The sequence below is a fragment of the Mustela erminea genome, chromosome 1, assembly GCF_009829155.1.
Source record: "Mustela erminea isolate mMusErm1 chromosome 1, mMusErm1.Pri, whole genome shotgun sequence".
NCBI lineage: Eukaryota > Metazoa > Chordata > Mammalia > Carnivora > Mustelidae > Mustela > Mustela erminea.
Genome location: NC_045614.1, coordinates 26,735,391 through 26,755,943, shown reverse-complemented (window position 1 = coordinate 26,755,943; position 20,553 = coordinate 26,735,391). Strand labels below are relative to the sequence as shown.

General features: G+C 45.6%; 1 protein-coding gene across 5 annotated transcripts in view; it reads right to left on the bottom strand.

The window, feature by feature from the left end:
- FLNB (filamin B) overlaps positions 1 to 20,553 on the bottom strand; it is a 147,884-nt gene that overhangs the window by 58,526 nt on the left and 68,805 nt on the right. For all 5 annotated transcript variants that reach the window (XM_032323456.1, XM_032323489.1, XM_032323463.1 and 2 more), the window contains exons 5-13: positions 13,094 to 13,212; positions 12,183 to 12,260; positions 10,875 to 11,037; positions 9,692 to 9,889; positions 6,957 to 7,094; positions 5,316 to 5,442; positions 3,344 to 3,480; positions 1,874 to 2,067; positions 819 to 932 (exon numbers count right to left, since the gene is read on the bottom strand). In XM_032323456.1, the coding sequence (XP_032179347.1) occupies positions 819 to 932; positions 1,874 to 2,067; positions 3,344 to 3,480; positions 5,316 to 5,442; positions 6,957 to 7,094; positions 9,692 to 9,889; positions 10,875 to 11,037; positions 12,183 to 12,260; positions 13,094 to 13,212 (1,268 nt within the window). The remainder of the gene's footprint in view (positions 1 to 818; positions 933 to 1,873; positions 2,068 to 3,343; positions 3,481 to 5,315; positions 5,443 to 6,956; positions 7,095 to 9,691; positions 9,890 to 10,874; positions 11,038 to 12,182; positions 12,261 to 13,093; positions 13,213 to 20,553) is intronic.

The following is a 20,553-nucleotide window of genomic DNA, read 5'->3' as shown; positions in this document are numbered from 1 at the left end:
ACAGAAACTGGCCTTCACATAGTCTTCATCAAACAGGGCCACCATTGCTTCCCAAGACCATCAAGTCACCACCCATCCAACAAAACATGGAACAACTATGATATGCCACGCTTTCACAATGTCGTCACCACAGGTGACAAAATACTGACTGTATTTATTTGTTTTTTTCATAAGAGCAAATGACCCTGCTAGAAAGTCATGACCACTCAATACCTCTTAATTTGGGGGTGCCTGGGTGGCTCACTCGGTTGGTTAAGTGTCCAACTCTTGATTTCGGCTCAGGTCATGATCTCAGGGTTGAGAGATTGAACCCCTGCATTGGGCTCCATGTTCAGCAGGGGTCTGCTTGAGATTCTCTCTCCCTCTCTGCTCCCCCCACTCGGGTGTGTGCTTACACATGTGCACACTCTCTCTCACTAAATAAATCAATCTTTTAAAAAATCCTCCTTAATTTTAATTCCTGCATTTAAATTCCTGGGCCAAATTTGATTAAATTAGATAAACATATTCAATAAACGCTTATTTACAAACCTCCAGTGAAGGCCTAAGTAGCTTTGGCCACACTGAAGGACATGTACAGGGGAAATCTGAAATCAAGCCTTGTTTCCAAAGAATACAAATCATAAAAATGAGAAAAGCACCCTGGCTTTACATATTAGAATCCCATGTAATCTGCACATAACCTCAAGAGATATTCTTCTTATTCCCAGCATGCAAATGAATAAACTGAGGGTCAGGTGAACAGAGCCAAGTCGCCATTACAGCGGCGAAGCATGTCTCCCGATGATTGCCTGCACAGATGGTCCCTGGAAACTTACCTGAGCAAATATCTTCAAGGGGGCTTTTCCAGCATCCTTAGGATCCACAGTGAACTCACACAGGTTGTTGACAATGCACCCAGATTTCTCCAAACCTGGCCCGTATGCTTGGACCTGGGGCAAAGGGCCAATAATGATTCTCCTTCTGTGCAATGCCTGAACGAAACCCCTACATAATGACCAAGGACCCAGGAACAAGATAACAAAACTACCGGTGTCTGGTTTCACATTACCTATGTAATAGGATGGCTAGGGAAGGAAGAAAATGCTCCAGCAGGTTGTAACCCCAAAATTACAAACAGTATCATTAACATCCTAGCAGGAGGAAAACTCTCCAAAACCAGGCCCCAAACGAGCCTGGGGCTCCTTGCCTTGTTCTGAGCAGAGACAACTTCTAGTACCCAGGGCAGGGATCTCCAGTCATGTCTGGGTTCAACGTTTCCACACGGAGGGGACTCAGAACCTTTACCACAGACATCCCAAAGGTTTACAGCTCTAGAGAACAAAGGACCAGCCACTGGCCAATGAGGAAAGGCAACTAGCCCAGACCGCCTCCAGGCTACAAATGGCTCCCCGTGTGGGCCAGGGCAGCACACGTGGAGGCGTGGAGGCTTCCTCCTGGCAGCCAGGCCACCTCAGACTCGATGCTTATCTGCAGCCTAAGAGTGTGACAGAAGCGCTTAGAAATACTGTTCCCATTTAAGAGAAGGGAGCTGGGGAGAAAAAGAGCAGCAGTCCCCATGACCCCCTGCACGAGCCAGGCACTGGGCGAAGGGCTGTCTTTATGCACGTTAGCTCCTTGAGTCATCCCAGAAACACTGGGAGGCAGACAGGGCCATCATTCCCACTGTAAAGAGAAAGAATCTTTTCTTTCTCGCCCAGCATTAGAAAATTCTGGAATGGTACTACCAGGGTTCCAACTCAGATCAGCATCCTTCCTAAGCTCTACACGGCTCCTCGCGGCCATCCCTTAACAGGCTGGTTAGGGTCACCCTCTGCGCACCACAGAGAGGGCCAGGAGCCAGGAGGAGAGCACAGAAACGTGACAGGCTCACCAGATCCGGGTTGTAGTCTCCTGCGGCCGGGTGGATGAAGGCCATGTATGGGCTGTCCTTGATGTCTTCGTCATCACACATGATGTGAACGGCGTACTCCCCGGGCTCCTTGGGCCAGTACTTGACATCACATGACCCATCGTTCTGGTCATCATACTCAATCTTTGCCTGGGAGGGGCCTTCAATGGCAAACCCTGGGGACAAGGTGAGAGGGACCCCTGGTTGCATGGTGGAAAGAACCTATTCTATTGGCTCATTCCCTCAAAGCAAGTATCAGCCAGAAGACTGAAATCTCTTTGTATCCCTTTCTGACAAAACCAAGACTACTGAGTCTTCACTAGATATGGAAGGTTGGATTTTATACCATGGGGTTTTGTTGTTGTTGTTATTGTTTTAAAAACATCATCTATCAGGGAAGGTCAACTAAAACCTTAAACCAATGCCCGCCCTTTGCCCCATCAAATCCGCTTCTGGGCTCTTGTCTAAAGGAAGTAATCAAGGCTATGCATAAACAGAAACAGTCTATGTACTCAGCACTGTTTCTACAGGAAAACCGTGGAAGTAACCAGAGAGCCTAACAATAGACATATCCATGCAATGGAATTCCAAAGAAGCCAAGGAAAATGAAGACAAGGCCTATCTTTATGAGGCGGAAAGATAGAAAGATTACCCCGAGGTATTCTTTGTGGCAGATGAATGTTTCTATGTCCATGCATAGAAAAAAAAAAAAAAAAGCCTAGAAGGATATGCCAAAAGGTTTAATACCAAAACATTGATTCTCTCTCTAGAAGGAAACACTAAAGGTGATTTCTTCTTTTTGGCCAGTTTGCTTATTCTTACTACCTGAAACAGTTGGTCATCACCCTATGGCCAGTACAGCTGTTTCTGTACATAAGGCTTTGCTGGGACACAGCCACACCCCTTCCCTTACCTCCCTTCTCTGGCTGCTTTCATGCAGCCACGGCTGCAGTGGGAAGAATATGGCCCACGAGACTGAAATATTTGCTTTCTGGTCCTTTTTAGAGCAGGTATGCCGACCACTGTTCTCAAGTGATCCTATATACATCAGAGGTGTGTTTAAAATATACTGTTCCACTCCGAAGAATATTTTTTCTCCAAATTTCAAATTTCAGCCAAATTCCTTCATTCATCTAAACTAAGAATCAGTCAACATGATTTGACAAGTGCCTCCTAGGTTCCAGGCACTGTTTCAAGCACCAGATCCATAGGAAACCTCTACCTTGAGGTTTAGCAGGTGAATGAATGAAGAGGCAGAGGGCAACTTGCAGGGCAATAGGAAAAGGAAAATCGCAATCCCACGGCAGTACCAAGAGTTGGACTTGGGGGGTCAGGAGGCTGGGGGAAAAGGGGAGCGAGGCTTGGAGGAGGCCCGAGTCTCAGTCTAACACTGGAACCAAGCCTCGTGTCATCTCAGCCCCCCAGGGCTGCTGGCCGGCTGCTTCCACCTACCCAGAGACCCCACTTCAGAGCCAATGGACTCCACCACGAAATCCGCCGAACGCCCGACAATTCCGCTGTGGAGGCCAGGGCCCCACGCACGAACTTTCTGCATGCCTGCTTCCGGGCCAACTTGAACCTCAAAGGGGCTAGGAGAAAAGGAACAAAAAGCATTAAAGAAGAGCAAAGAAGGAACTAAATACAGCCATAAGCTGTTTTTTTCCACTCCTTTTACCTGGAGTCCCAGTGTCCAGCCAAGCCCTTCCTCCACAGGTGCACCCACAGCCATTGTTATGTCAACAATATAAGTACTGTGGCTGCCTTGGGGCACTCAGGTGGCCGCTAGGTGGGCTCTCAAAACACCCTGCCTCACACTATCCTTCCCATCATTCACCTTTTGAGTGCAGGGCTCAGCAGACCTCGAGCTCGGGAAGGTAAGAGTGTGCCTGCCTTCCTATATCCTGCTTATATTATATGAATAAGGGGCACCTGGGTGGTGCAGTCGGTTGGGTATCCAACTCGTGATTTCAGCTCAGGTCATGATCTCAGGGTCCTGGGATGGCGCCCCGCATCAGGCTCCATGCCCAGCATGGACTCTGCTTGAGATTCTCACTCTCCCTCCCCCTTAGCCCCTCCCACCTGTGCTGCCTCTGTCTCTCTAAAGTAAATAAAATCTTTTTGTTTTTTTTAAGATTTTATTTATTTATTTATTTGACAGAGATCACAAGTAGGCAGAGAGGCAGGCAGAGAGAGAGGAAGGGAAGCAGGCTCCCTGCTGAGCAGAGAGCCCGATGTGGGACTCGATCCCAGGACCCTGAGATCATGACCTGAGCCGAAGGCAGAGGCTTTAACCCACTGAGCCACCCAGGTGTCCCTAAAATAAGTAAAATCTTAAAAAGTATCTTGTAAGACAAAAAACTAAGTTGAACAGGCTTTATCTCACACATGAACGAATGAGTTTTTTCTTTTCTTTCTTTCTTTTTCAAATGATGAGCTTTAACTTTAGTATAGCAGAATAAAAAAAAGCAAAGGGGATACCTGGCTGGCTCAGTTCGTAGAGCAAGTAGCTCTTAATCTTGGGGTTGTGAGTCTGAACCCCATATTGGGCATAGATATTGCTTAAATAAATATACTTAATTTAAAAAAAAGATTTTGTTCATTTATTCATGAGAAACAGAGAGAGAGAGAGGCAGAGGAAGAAACAGACTCCCTGCAGAGTGGGGAACCCAACATGTTACTCGATCCTAGGACCCTGGAATCACAACCTGAGCCAAAGGCAGATGCTTAATGGACTGCTGCTCAGGCACCCCAACTTTTTTTTTTTTGAGCTTCATGAGTTTATTTTTCTATTTTTTTAAAAACTTTTCTAAACAGGCACCCCAACTTTTTAAAAAAATCTTTAAAAAGTTTGTTGAGATTCTCAGTACCCGATCATGCCCAGATTATTTCTCAAGGTAAATGGAGTTTATTCTTTGCAGTCTAAAAGTGCCCCCAGGAGGGCTGGGGAGAATGAAGAGGGGAGGGTAACTGTGATGTCCACAGGCAAAGCTGTAGACTGCGTCCCTTGGCTCCTGACTGCACTCACCTAGAGAATTTTAATGTAAACCATGGCAGATTTTACCCCCATGGCATTCCTGAACAGAGGCACACATTGAAAGAAAGAGAATCTTAGTTTATATAAGGGTGTATAGACACACAGCCCATTTGCTCTCTATTACTGCTCCTTCTGGCTTCCCTGCCTCCCCCCAGCCCCAGACCGCCAGCATTTGATTTAAAGCAAGGCAACCGAAACCACAGTGCTGTTTTTGAGAACAGGCCAAATGTCTGTGTGCTGCTCTTTAAAAAAAGAAGAAAAAAAAGAAAGAAAAACGTTTTCAACAAAGCAGATCTCTTTCCCTCCTGCAGCCTGGGGAAGCAACCTCCCTGATCCTGCCTGGAGCCGAGCACGCCCCCAGAGAAGACGCAACTCCGACTGGAGACTCACCTCTTTGGAATGTGGTGTCCCCCCCACGTGATGGCGATGCTGTATTTCCCCGGGGTGCTGGGGTAATACTCGAATGCATAGACTCCATCCAGAAAGCCTTTCTGTTTCACCAGCTCCTCCAGGCCCTCTGTGGGAAGAAAACACACCATTTTTCCAAAGCAATTCCAGGCCCCCAACAAGAATCCAAAAAAAAGAACAGAAAGATAGCAATATCCACAAGATGTAAGCCATAGAGGGAAACGGGCTGCCTCAGAATGCGACCCCCTCAAAACTTGGGAGATTAATCCAAGCCTAAAAATAGACCCATCTCTGCTTCTAAGTGTGGGGAAAAGGAAGATTTCCCACCTTAACCAGCTTTCGAAAGCTCAGAGAACCTTCTACAGAGGTGGGGGCCAACAGGTCCTTGACCTCCTAGTCATATCTTAATTTTTCCTAATGATCATCGCTAGCTGTCTTAGCCTCTCATGAAATGGTCGAGGGACACTGAGCCCTTACAAGTATTTGGCATGGGTTTCTGCTTACTGTCCTGGCATATCTTTCAGCAGCAGTAAGAAAGCTCCTGCATGCTATCTACAAGAGAACAGGTTTCAGATGCTGTACCACAAACTCCAGGTTCAGCCATCAGGTAGAAACTTGTTTTATGTTGTGCCCTGAGGTTTGGCTGGGAAAGCCACTTAGCCAAGCGAGAATCCAAGGTCGGGGGGGGGGGGGGGGGGGGGGGGAAAAAGCCTCCTTGGCTCCTGTAGCAACAAGCCAGCAGGGAGGGCAGCCCCAGAGCAACTTGGCTCCAGGTCTGGGCAGTCTAGAACCTTGGCCACCCTTCGAACACAGCCTTCCCCACAGCTTGGTGCTCTGTGATCAAATATTAACTTTCTGGAGCTCAGAGCACTCCTGCCCCAGCCTGTTGAAGATAGAGAGGATGGGAGCAACACAGAGACCACGCACATTCCCACAAGGCAGAAACCCATGGAGGGCTGCTATGCCTACAGCCAGAAATGCTGGGGCAAACGCACCGACGGAGCAGATCCTCGTCCTCGTGTCTGCGGTCTCCTTTCCCGAAAAGGGAAAAGAAGGAGCTGCAGAGTGCAACCCACCCCTCCACAATCAGCATTTATCTACAAAGAAAACTTAATCTCAGGGAATTTTATTTTCCTTCTATAAGCACTGATCACAGTAATTAGGTACTTGGCATAATTTCATAGTCTATAAAATGTAACCTGGAGTGGAAAAATTACTGGCTTTGGAGACTGTGCTTGCATTCCAGCTCAGATGCTTACAAGCTGTGTGACCTTGGGCAAGACCCCTCCTCTCGAGCCCACGTTTCCTCAAATAAAAAGTAAGCCACTTCAGGTTGTCGCTCCAAGGACAGCACTTTCCAAACTCCATTACATCACTGCTTTTTCGATTCCCAGAAGCCTTAAAATGGGGAGGCTGTCAAGCTACCACTGGTCCCACTGCACCCAGGGCAGACGTTACTAATCAATCCCTGCCTCCTTCCCCCATGGAGCTCAGGGCACCTCAATTCTTTTATACCATTCTCTCTGGGATCGATCACAACTGCCTGTGGCATGAAATCCACACACCAGGGCTGCAAAGCTGGCCCAGGTCACACCTGAGATGGGGAAACAAAGGAGCACTTACTAGGACCCTTCACAGTGACAGCAAGTTCCCCGCTTCCAGCAGCCTTGGTATCAACCTTGAAGTCTGCAGTCTCCCGGATGCGGATACCTTTGGGCTGCAAGCCTCGGCCACTGGCCCGGCAGGCGTTTGGACTACAGGCTGCAAACAGAGTTTTGACATCAATTCAACCTTTCATTCGTTCGAGTTGAGCAAGCCAAGGTAACCTGGAGCCACCCGCCAAGAAAATGTTTGCTCTGCACAGAGAATCTGCAGCAGCTGCCCAAGGCCAAGGGTCCTGTTCAGGGAGCACACCAGGCTAGCAAATAAGGACACAACATAACTTTGTCCAGCCACACTGGGGTGGGGGGGCTGGGGGGTGACTTTGGCAAAGAAAGGAGGAGAAGCACAGCCTGCATTCGCTGTGCTCCTGGAACCCACTGAATCCTGGCGTTTATCCTCTCGGTGGTGAAGGAGAGTTAAATCTCATTTCCACACTCAAGGGCCCAGTAATTGGGAAGACCCAATTTTTTCAAGTCTACTTGGAAAATGTAGCACTTGAAAACATCTGACCGCGTTCCAAACTTTGGATCGGCCATTTTTAAAAGCCAAAATGTGATCATCTTTCGCATGGAGAGCCAGGGGATAGCTCAAAAAGGAACCCATTCGACACCCCCTCAGCCAAGGCAGACAAACATTTTACTGCTGTCAGCAGGTAATCGGAATGTGGGTGGCTATAAATACAACAATTAGCAATAAACACCCCTCCTCATTTGATTTCTGGATCTAGTTTAAAAAACTAAAGTCAGAAGTCTAAAAATTAAGGACCAAAGTAGCTTCTAATAATTTCTTACATGAGAGGTCCACAAAACGACCATTCCAGGGAGGTCATCAGAAGGCTAATAAAACACATCCCTGTACCCTAGGAATTCTTTGCCAACATAGGAGACCTTTTTAAGTACAGAAATGAGAAAGCAGGGGTAAAATGTCATGTTGTTGACTAAGTAGCTTTTCCTTTCTAAATTTAGCAATGCACATTTGACAGTTTTCTCTATGCCAGGAGTGGGATCACAGACTCCAAAGGATGAAACTCTTTACTCCATAGAAGGAAGATAATGCCTCCTCGGGTCTCCCCACCCCCCCCCACCCCCCACCCCCCCCCCGCCAACAACGTCCTCAGCTGGCTGCTTGGCAGACAACTATTTCTGGAAGAGACGGACCCACACTCTAGGAGTCAGAGAAGATTTTAGGTGGTTTGTAGGCGAATATAAGTTGGTGGCCACATTTTATGGCAAGTGACATTAGTTTTCCATTGTGAAAGGGGGATGAAGATTCTTTTTAATATAAAATCAGTTAAGTAGGAGAAGTACGTCAAAAGAAAAACCCAATCAATTAAATTCTAAACAGTACAAGTGACAAATGGACAACGCAAGAGATGAAAAGCATCATCCATTAACTGAGAGGAAGTCAGAGAACAGTATCAGAACAGGAAAGCTGTTAAAAAAATGCTTTCTTGCGTTATATCAAACAGAGTTTTGTTTATGAATATGTTGGGTTGTTTTTTTTTTTTGTTAAAAGGAGAAAAGTTGATCATACCAGAAGTAAGTCACAACAGGATGACAGGACTTCCCGTGGAGGGTTTTAATGTGCCTTAAAAAAAAACAACCACTCATGGAAATTCTGAACATGGGTATTAGTCTCAACATCAAAAGGGTAACTGCTCAGTTCATATAAACATGAAATGGAGCTGAAGGAAACCACTGAATTATCTACCACTTTGAGATGTTTTAGACAAGTTTCAATGTAATGAGTGGGCTTGGGGTCCAGCTGGCCAAGTGATGCTGACGTGTATACTGTCATGTCCTGAGGGCACCAAGAGCACGGGCCCAAGGTGACGTGTGCGGGAAGCATGGGAACTGGGAGGAAAGTCCCACTCAACCAGCCCTTACCCAGCGAGGAGCCTCTGGCCCAGTGCTCTCAGTTAGGAAGCCAACAGCTTTGGGGTCCAGGCTGACCCAGAGGCAGGATTCAGAAGAGGAAGCCAGCTCTACAGACGCAGAGACAGAGGACAGAACAGGGAAAGGCAAGTATTGGTTAGAAAAGGCAGCAGAGTTGGAAAACAAAACAAAACAAAAAGAACAACCAAGTCAGAAGGAAAAGAAGTCTAACATTAGAGAAAAAAATGCATGCTCTGGCTGCAGAAGGGGTTTAGCAGCAGGGTTAAGGGGTTGACAGAGACCTTGTGTACAGATGCCTGGTCTGTACTCACTGATGCCCTAATGTCATCTTAGCCTTGGTGTCTCCACCTGCAAATTGGAGAGGACCCCAGCACCTGGAACACGCTGACTGGGGTGACAGTTACATGCTGTGGTGCTGAGCACACGGCAGCCAGTAAAGGCCAAGCAGCAGGGGCCATGGGAGCCACAGCTGCTGACTTCAGCCACAGGAACCAATGGCCTACACAGTCTCAGTCCTGCAGCTCTCAGTGAGGACAACTCTCCTGTATGAGTGTTTTGGGGAGGATTCAGTCAGTTAATACAAGTGAAGCACTTGGGTCATTGCTTGGCTCACAGGAAGATAAGATATCAGTATGAATACCTTGAGGACAAAGCAAGCCACTTCCCACTGCAGGGGCCCTGGCAGAAAGGGGACAGGTGCATCCCAGCATGGCCCCCACTCTTCTCCTGGCCTCAGAGCTCAGCTGTGAGCAGTCAGCCTCAAGGCCAGAAGCAGGGATAGCTGGCCACCCCAGCACTCACCTTCCCCGACCTGCACGACGAAGGGACTCTTGGGAATGGTGTCCCCCGCAAAGGAGACCTTGACCACGTGCGGGCCGGGCTGCACTGGTTTGTACACACACCGATACACCTGGTTTCCTTTGTCTTCCACCAGCAATTCCACAGTGTTCTTCCCCTGGGGATCCTCCACCTCAACACCAATGTCCCCCACACCAGCACCTGGAATAAAACAAGCACTCCAGGAGCCCCAGTCACCTTCTCAGAACACTCGCTGCAGATCAGCACAGGTGCAAAGTGCAGACGGGAGGAGACAGGCACTTAGAAGGTCCACACCGAGATGCTAACAACTGTTTTCTGGTTTGGCCAGGAGGGTCATTAACTTTCTTTTTTCCCCCATTCTCTATTTTTTAAATTTCCTACATTGAAAGAAAGGTGACATTTCATGAAATGTATCATTTAAAAAAAAAAAAGTGTGTGTATGTGTGTATGTGTCTGTGTATTTAAACTGTTCTATCATTCTTCTCCTCACCCCCAAACCTGGTATAGAATTTGGTCTAGTAGAGATTTTTTTTTAATCTTATTTATTTACTAGAGAGAGAAGTAGAAGCAGATGACTCCCAGCTGAGCAAGGAGCCTGACGTGGGGCTTGATCCCAGGATTTTGGGATCATGACCTGAGCCACAGGCAGATGCTTAATCAAATAAGCCTCCCAGGTGCCCTTAGTAAAGGATTCTTAAAACTTAGTTTCTTTGGAATAGTTATTTAGCTAAGGCAGAAATGTGTACAGAAATTGATGGATTATTAATAATCAAACCCAAGCTTGAGTGTTAAGATCTTAAAGAAAAGCTGGTTTGGGGGGAGCACCTGGGTCGCTTAGTCAGTTAAGCATCTGCCTTGGGCTCAGGTTATGATCCCAAGGGTCCTGGGATTGAACCCCACGTTGGACTCTCTGCTCAGCAGGCAGCCTGCTTCTCCCTGTCCCTCTGCCTGCCGCTCCCTCTGCTTTTGCTCTGTCAAATAAATAAATAAAATCTTTAAAAAAAGATAAGCTGGTTTTGAAAATCTATAAATATAACCAATACACTTGAAAAAGGGCACGTTTGTTGGCAGTGATTTGATTTAAAATATAAAAGGTCAGGCATCCCAAGCCTTGGGGTCCCCGAGGATCACTTCAGGCTCTGGAAGAAAGCCTGACCCACAATACCTGCCGTGTAGATATCGAAGTAGGTGGGCTTATTGGCTATGTTTCCGGCAGCTTCCAAGCCTGGGCCTTTTGCGGTGACTTTACTGGCATCTCCCTGTGCCTTGTCGACATTCACTTCAAATGGGCTCTTGGAGATGTGCTGTCCTGCAAAGAGGACTGTAACCTACAAGTTGAAAGATAGATGCAGTATCATCACTGCTCCCTGCCCAGGGAGACCCCATGTCAAGCCACATGCACGGACGATCTCCTACCTCTCCACACAAAGGTGGCTGCGAACAGGAGCCCTACTTAGCCGGAGTGGGGTCCCCACCTGGCTCCATCCACTACACGGCTGGGCCTTGGGACATCACGTCTTTTACTGAACTAAAAATGCTTACATTGGATACAGGTGGCCTCCGTGAACAGGAGGTGAACCAACACTTCTAACTGAACCGGCAGACACTGGATCCTTTAAGACAGCTGCAGAAGGGGCCACGCTCTCCCCCTCCCCCCGCCCCACCGAAGATAAGGCACAGTTCCAGGGTTTCAAACTTACAGTCAAAATGTCTTTCAAGGGACCAAGATCACTCACGTGAGAAACAGTATAGATTTTCATTTAAAATTTGAGTCAGTTCTCATCTTTTAAATTTTAAGGGGGTATGGAGTTGGATTTCATACGAACTGAACAAAGTAATTACATCATACATGTTCCCTTTAGGATTTTTTTTCCCCCAAATTCCTGATGTCCTAAGGGTATAAGAAAAACTGACAGTCAGGATTCCAGGTGACTTCACTAAAGGCCAAGGTGGTAGAAGGTATGATCTAGGTCTCAAAATATTGGCATGGTACACAAGGATTGACCTATGTGTGCTGTTGAAGACTTTCTTTTAGGGAAAGCTATACTCTTGGATCACCCTACTCTCTTGCAAGACTCCCTGGACCTCTGTCCTATAGGCCAACTAGACACTACTCAACAGAACTCAAAATGTTGCTGAGACAAAGGACCTGGGGGTTAGACCCCCATCATTCCTCCAGGTGCATAACTGGGCCATTGGACTATACTCAGCTGGCTCTCAAGCTTCAATATGGAGAGACCCTCCAGAGCACCCCACGGGGGATACTCAAGAAAGCATTGAAGACAAAGAATCCATAGCATCTATGGTCCAGGCATGTAGCTACAACCATTTGTTACCCAGATGGGAGTTGAAAACCACCTTACACTGCAAAGAACTGAGCAGCATTCAACCTTCCTAAGATAACCCTCTCACATACACACTGATGCAAGCCTAGAAGAGCAATCCAAGCAAAGGCCATGACACCTCATCTTACTTTGTGCAACCCAGTGACCTTGGGCAGATACTCCACAGAATATGTCTTGTTCTTGTCACTATCAGGGGTCACTTGTGCCTAGGACAGAAAATGAACAATAGTTAGAGAAGGTGCTGGGTATGAGTAAAAGTACGCTGTGCCAGCCAAGGCCCTGCAGTGAGCCGCCAGGTCGGGCGCTGTCCTGGCTCTCTCCTGCCCCATTGCTGCTGAAGGATGCCCCAGGAAAGCAGCAGCTGAAAGTCACAGAAACAAAGTCACATGGCACAAATGTATAACCACGTCACAACTCCCCACTGTCTTAGGGCTGGAACTCAGCAGATGAGAAGGACCATAAAGCCAGTCACTTCAACCTTTAGTGGCTCAATAATTATGAAGAGCTTATGAAAGAACAGGCCTGGTGTCAGGAACCAAAAATAAAACAAATCAAGCATAATCCCTGCCCCAGTGGGAGAAATAGACCACATTCCAGTAAACAGAATTTTAGATGGTACTAGGCACTAGGAATAAGTCTTAAGAAGATAAGAAGGAGGAATGCATGTGCAAAGGCCCTGAGGGAGGAACCAAGTATAGTCAGCCTGGGAAGAGAGGAGAGCATCAGTTTTGTTATTGTTATTTCGGTCATCGGCCTCTAAAACCTCAATTCACAAGGCCTTTGCTAAATCCAAAGAATCCTTTATTTTATTAAACGTTGTTTAAAAAAAAAACCAAACCACTGTGTCCTTGGGTATCAATTTCTATTACCTTTCAATGCACAGTCCTTGGGCAGTTACTTTGACTACTCTAAGCCTTAGGTTCCTCTTGGTAAAAAACAATTTTTACTGTGAGGTTTAATGAGGAAAATGGAAAGCACAGACCCCGGGCCTGCCACAAGCCCCCAGAGCTCCATGGAATGGCAGCATCTTCCAACCTACCTCCTCTTTGTTCCCTTCTGGGTCCTCAACAAACACCATCACGTCTCCTTGCCCAGCACTGATGGTGTCCACAGTGAACTTCGCTGGCTGCTTCACCATGTTTCCTGTAGGCTCAATTCCTGCCAGGTTGACACAAGCACATTACAAGCTGCACAGGGCCTTGACAATGACCATTACTCACCATGTTTCCTTCAGGGAACTGAGAGAAGGGACCCAGCCCTGCAGCTGCCATGTGGGAGACAGGGACACCTGGGACAGGATTAGTGAACAGGTTGAGAGCCCTAAATTTGTCCTTGTTATTTAATTTAATTTAATTTAATTTTTTAAAGTAGGCTCCACACCCAGTACAGAGCCCAGTGGAGGTCTTGAACTCATGACCTTGAGACCAAGACCTGAGCTGAGATCAAGAGTCAGGTGCTTAACTGACTAAGCCACCCTGGCACTCCTGCCCTTGTTATTTCAGCGATATCGGATTCTGGAATATTCAGAGCACTTCAGTCAGAAGTTTATAAAACTGCAAAAAATGATGCAGTAATCATCAGTGGGGTTTGCCCCAAGGGAGGTAACACAGGGGAAGGAGGCATGAGGTGTGGGAGAAGGGCTCATTTTTCATTAAAGACCATATTCTATTACTTGAAATGCTTAAAAATGGCCTTGGATCAGTATTTTTTAATTACACTATTCATTTTGAGCTGACTGAGCAAATTATTTTGAGATACTCACATGCAGGTGAAAGAAGTAATATCCTTTAACCGGTTCCCCAAGGTTACCTTGTACAAAACCCTAGTACAGTATCCCAAGGATCCTGGCCTTGACACCGTCAGGACACAGAACATTTCCAACACCACAGGGAGGGATCCCTCATGCTAGCCTATAGCCATACACATTCCCTCCCCACCCTACCCTCTCCTTACCCCAATAACTCCTAATCCGTTCTCTATTTCCACAATTTTATCACTTCTAGAATGTTACATAAATGGAATCACATTATGCAACCTTTTCAGTTGGCTTTTTCCACTAAGTATAATCTTTTGGAGGGTTCACCCAGATGGGTGCCTCTAGCAATAGTTTTTCTTTTATTGCATATTCCATGATACGAATGTAGCACCATGTGTTTAACCATTCACCCACTGAAGGACATCTGGGTTGTTTCCAGTTGTCTATTACTGATAAAGCTGCTATAAACATTACTGTACAAGGCTGTGTCTGACCCCAAGATTTCATTCCTCTGGGATAAATTCCAGGGGGTACAACTGCTGGGTGGCATGGTAGTTGCACATTTAGTTCTTTTATTTTTTTAAAAGATTTTATTTATTTGACAGACAGAGATCACAAGCAGGCAGAGAGGCAGGCAGAGAAAGAGGAAGGGAAGCAGGCTCCCCGCTGAGCAGAGAGCTGGATGCGGGGCTCGATCCCAGGACCCTTGGGATCATGACCTGAGCTGAAGGCAGAGGCTTTAACTCACTGAGCCACCCAGGCACCCCTATTTAGTTCTTTTAAAGAAACTGCCCAACTGTGTTCTCAAGAGGCTGCATTCCCACCAGCAATGGATGAATGATCTGGATCTGCTTTCTCTGCATCTTTGCCAGCATTTCGTATTATTGCTACTTTCTATTTTAGCCATTCTGATAGATGTGTAGTGATTTATTTAAAAAAAATTTTTTTTTAAAGATTTTATTTGACAGAGAGAGAGCAACAAGCAGGGGGAGTAGCAGAGGGAGAGGGAGAAGCAGGCTCCCCGATCAGCAGGGAACCCTATGTGGGATTTGATCGCAAGATCCCAGGATCGTGACCTGAGCAAAAGGCAGCCATTTAACTGACAGAGCCACCCAGGCGCCCCAGATGTGTAGTGATTTTAATTTGTATTTTTCTCATGGCCAATAACACTGAAGATCTTTTCATGTGCTTCTTTGCCATTTGTATACCCTCTTCCGGGAAATGCCTGTTAGCATCTTTTGCCTATCTTCTAATTGGATTTTTTTTACCTACTGAGTTTTGAGCATTCCTTATATATTCTAGATACTAGTTCTTCTTTGGATAAAGTGGCTCTCAAATATTTTCTCCCAGTCTTAACCTTGTCTTTTCATCCTCTTAACTACAAAGAGTTTTAAATAGCTTTAAAAAGTTTGAGAGAGTGAAATTCAACTGTTGTCTCACTAGGATTTTGAGTTCCATTTGAGGTGGTGTCCAGGTGGCCTGAGGGGTGGAGGCTGCAGTCTCTTGTCTTGCAAGAGAGTAAGGTGGCCGAGTAGTACACCTTCACTGTGAGAAAGCAGTCCAATCCTCCTCTGCCAGGCCATGCTTTGGGGCACACTGAGGGACAGACCATGCTTCATGACATTTTTTTATGTTCTTAATTTTGGTGAAGACCAACACTGTATTTTTCCCTTTAGGGATCATGCTTTGGTGTCAAATCAAAGAACTCTTGGTCTCGTCCTAGATCCCAAAGAATGTCTTCTATGTTGTTGTTGATTTTCTGAAGAAGTTTACAGTAGGATACGGTCCACTTTGGGTGAGTTTTTCTAGAAGGTGTGAAACTTACTGTTTCTTTTCCTTTTTTTTTTTTTTTTTTTTTTCTTTCCTTGGCCCAATTGCTCTGGAACCATGCATGGAAAAGGCTCTCTCCCCACCCCGCAACAACTTTTGCACCTCTACTAATGATCAGTTTGCACAGCTGCAAACAGTTCTGGATTCTGTTCCGTTGATCCTTGTGTCTTTCTACTAATATCACATGGTCTTAATTGGTATGCCTTGATGAGTCCTGAATTCAGGTACACTAACTCCTCCCACATTTTTCTTCTTTTTCAAAAACTCACTTTCCCTACTGTAGTTTCTTTGCCTTGCCATATATGATTGATTGGTTGACTGATTTTATTTTTTGCCATATATGCTTTAAATAATAATCTTTTCTGTATCTGTGAAGAATCTGGCTGGAATTTTAATAGAAACCTATGTTAAACCTAAATGACAATTTGGGGAAAACTGCCACTTTACTCTCTGACTTTTTTTTTTTTTTTAAAGATTTTATTTATTTATTTGACAGAGAGAGAGCACAAGTAGGCAGAGAGAGAGGAGGAATCAGGCTCCCTGCTGAGCAGAGAGCCCGATGTGGGACTCGATCCCAGGACCCTGAGATCATGACCTGAGCCGAAGGCAGCGGCTCAACCTACTGAGCCACCCAGGCGCCCCTCTCTGACTTTTTCAATCTATAAAAACAGTAGGTCTCTTCATTTATGTGGGTCTTTTCTTTGATATCTTATGTTTTTTGTAGTTCTCAGCATAAAAAGTCTTACACATTTTATTACATTTACACCTATTTCTCAATCTTCTGACTGACTGTCAATGATATGGCATCTTTGAATTTTGATGTCCTCATGTTCATTGTGGTAAGCCTGTATGACAGACATCAGAGCATACAGAAGTACAAATGATTTTTGTACACCAACTTTATAACCTGAGACCTTGCTGAATTCACTTATTCAAGGAGAGTTTTGGGGCTTTGTTGTATTTGATCTTCTTTTGTTATAGATCCTTCAGGAATTCCTACACAGACAATCAAGTCATCTATAAACAGGGACAGCTTTATTTCTCACTTTCCAATATGTGTGTCTTATTTCCTTCGCTTGCCTGACTGCACTCACTAAAACTTGCATCATGTTGTTGAATGGTGGTTAAGCATGGACATCCTTGTCCTAGTCCCACTCTTAGGGGGCACACTCAGTCTTTTGCCATTAATTATCATGGTAGATGTTGACTTGTGGTAGCTACTCTGGATCAAATTGAAGAAGTTCTTCTCTAGTTCCCCTTTTCTGAGTTCTTATCATTGATGCCTGCTGAATCTGGTCAGATGCTTTTTCTGTACCAATTGATGTGATCGTGTGATTTTCCTTTTTTAGCCTGTTAAGGTAGTAGGTTGTTTTCACTGATTTTCCAATAGTGTGCCAGCCTTGCATTCATGGAATAAACTCTGCTTGGTCATGATGAAGAATTATTTTCATATATTGCTAAACTCTATTTGCAACTATTCTGTTGTATGCTTTTTTTTATTTTTTAAGATTCTGAGTAATCTCTACACCCAACACGAGGCTCTAACTTATAACCCCAAGATCAACAGTCGCATGCTCTACTGAATAAACCCACCACATGCCCCTATAGTTTTGTATCTATATTCACAAGGGATATTGATCTGGGGGGGGGTCACCTTTCTCTGATTTTTAGAGCAACACTGGCTTCATAAAATGAACTGGAAAAAAATAATAAAATAAAAAAATAAAATGAATTGGAAAGTGTTCCCTCCTCATACGTTCTGGAAGAGATTGCATAGAATTGGTGTTAATTCTTCTCTAAATGTTTGCTAAAATTCTCCAGTAAAACCACCAGGGCTGGAGATTTCTTTTCCAAGGGCTTTTAAACTATAAACTTGATTCTTTAATGGTTTCAGGGCCACTCAGGTTATCCATTTCATCTTGGATGAGTTTTGGAAGTTTGTGCTTTTTCTGCAAAACATCTATGGTTGTCATACCTATTTTTTTTATACCATGTTCTTTCTTCCTATAATTCAAAGATTCCTTTTTTCCTTGTTCCCCTGCTGTCTAAGATGTAGCTTGGTGTGGATTACTTATTTTTTGGTGGCAGTAGGTAGGTAGGGGTTTTATCCTGTTTGGGTTTAGCTCAGCATCTTGACTCTGTAAGTTTATGTCTTTTGCCAAATGTGGAAGTTCTCTGCCAAATTTGGAAGTTTTCAGCCATTATTTCTTTGGGAGTTTTCAGCCCTGCCCTCTTTTTCCTCTCCTCTGGGTCCCCTGTGACATGAATGTTAGATGTTTTGTTATTGTCCCGTAAGTCCTTGAGACTTTGCTTGTTTCTTTGGTTTTTCAGTCCACTTGCTCTGTTATTCAGATTGGGCAATTTTTATTCTCTTTTTGTCCAGGTCATGGATTCTTTCTCTGTCCTTCCATTCTACTATGGAACTCATCCCCTGAGTTTTTATTTGAGTTAGTTCATTTTTCAGTTCTAAAAGCTTCATTTGGTGCTTCTTTATATCTTCTGAGACAGTCTATGTCCTTGCTGAGCTTTTCAATTTTTTGCTTGCTTGACATAGAGTTGTAAGCGCTTGTTGAAGCCTTTTTTTTTTTTTTAAGATGTTATTTATTTATTTGACAGAGAGAGATCACAGTAGACAGAGAGGCAGGCAGAGAGAGAGAAAGAGGGAAGCAGGCTCCCTGCTGAGCAGAGAGCCCGATGCGGGACTCGATCCCAGGACCCTGAGATCATGACCTGAGCCGAGGACAGCGGCTTAACCCACTGAGCCACCCAGGTGCCCTGTTGAAGCCTTTTTATAACAGCCGCACTAAATCTTTATCAAATAATTCTAACAGTTCTATCATCTCAGCGTTGGCATCAATGGACTGCCTTTTTTCATTCAGTTTGAGATCTTCCTGGTTCTTGGTGTGATGAGTGCTTTTTTAAAAAAAAACTGGGTATTATGTTATGTTATAAAACCTGAGTTTTATTTAAATGTTCTGTTTTAGATGCCTTTTATAATGCTGATACATCAGGGGAAGGGAGAGTGTATGCCTTGTTAGTGTCGATGCAGGGAGGAAGTCCAGGTTCCCTATTCAACCTCCACTGACACTCGAAATGAGGGGGGCTCCTCACTGACACTCGAAATGAGGGGGCTCCTCATTACTGGCAGGTGGAAGTGGGAGATCCAGCTCCCCACTGGGCCTCCATCTGTGGCTGGAAGGGGTAGGAGCGCCTCATTGCTACTGATATCGTCTACTGACATCTCCTTACCGCTAGACTGTGGTCAGAGTCTAGGCTCCCCACCTGGCTCTTACTGGTCTAAGTGGGGTCTGAGAGGTCACAGTTCTTCCTGGGATGCTTGGCTATAGAAGAGCAGTTAGTGTCTCACAGATTTCTGTCCTGCGAGGCTGCCCTTTCTTGTCCCTCTGGCCAGAGAGAGCAGGCGTTTGTTTTTGCCTTTTGTGTTTCAGGTATGTGGCTTCCCCACACCCAGTCTGATATGGGGGGCGGGGGGAGGGGGGAGTAAGCCCAGGGAACTCACTACTTTGTCAGCCCCTGGGGCCTGAGATCTGGAACCCATTTCTCCTATTCCTTTTCAGAGTCTCCTTATGTTTATCTTATATAAAATGCCCAGGAATTTTGTACTCAGCAGAGGCAATTAGGAAAAGTATTTCTACTCTATCATCCCAGAAGAAGAAGTTCAAGGAGTCCTATTTTAAAAGTTATTTTCATGGGGTGGCTCAGTTGGTTCAGCGTCCGTCTTCAGATCAGGTCATGATCTCAGGGGCCTGGGATCAAGCCCCACATATGGCAGGGCTCCCTGCCCAGTGGGCAGTCTGCTTCTCCCTCTGACCCCCTGCCCCCACTCCTGCGCATGTGCACTCCCTCACTCCCATGCTCTCACTCCGCTATACAGACACAGAGAAGGGTCTACTGAAGCCCCGGGTACCTATCACCTCGATGCCACAACTCATGGCCAGTCCTGCTTTACATCTTCACCCCTACCTCTCCCGTCCTCCTGTACTATTTTTGGTACAAATCCTAGACCTCACATCTTTATTTTTTAAAGATTTATTTTAGAGGATGGGGGAGGGGCAGGGGAAGAGAATCTTTAAGCAGACTCCCTGCTGATCCTGGAGCCTGATACGGGGCTCCATCTCCTGACCCTGAGATAATGACCTGCGCTGAAAGCAAGAGTTAGACCCTCAACTGACTGAGCCACCCAGGTGCCCGTAGACCTCCTATCTTTAACCTATAATCATTCACCATATATCTTTAAGAGATGTTTCTAGAATATCCACATCAAAAAAATTAATAATTCCTTAAAACCATCAAATATTCAGTGTTCCTATTCCCTAGGACCCCTCACAATGAAGGGTGCTCATGGCGAGCTCTGCAGTGAATGCTTCACAGAACATGGGTTTTAGTAAAGGTTTCTGCTTAGCTCACAGAGGCATGCTTTCAACACACCTCACCTGCAAGCGAGCCCCCCACAAGGATCTGCTTGTGGCTGTAGAACTGCCTCACTCCAGCCCTCCGGATCCTTTCAGGGAATGGGTCTCAGAAAGCAGATCTGCAAGTGCCAACCAGCCGCTAACTGTAATCTGGCCGCCGTCCAAAAGATAAAACAAAGAAAACCTCAATCCTTTCAGAAACTAGAGGATGAGGTGTGCTCTATGCTCTTTGGTTCAGTTGGCAAAAATGAAGCAACTGTGGCCACACGAGAGACAGAAAACTGCCCCCTGCACTCAGGTTCACCACAGGACAAAGACATTATCATAAGGCCCTACCCATGTAGCTTCACAGGTGGCCCAGTGGCCTAAAATGACACTTGATCCTCCTACTTAAGAACAAAAAAGGGGCACCTGGATGGCTCTGTAGGTTAAGCGTTTGGCTCTTGATTTTGGTTCAGGTGATGATCTCAGGGTCGTGAG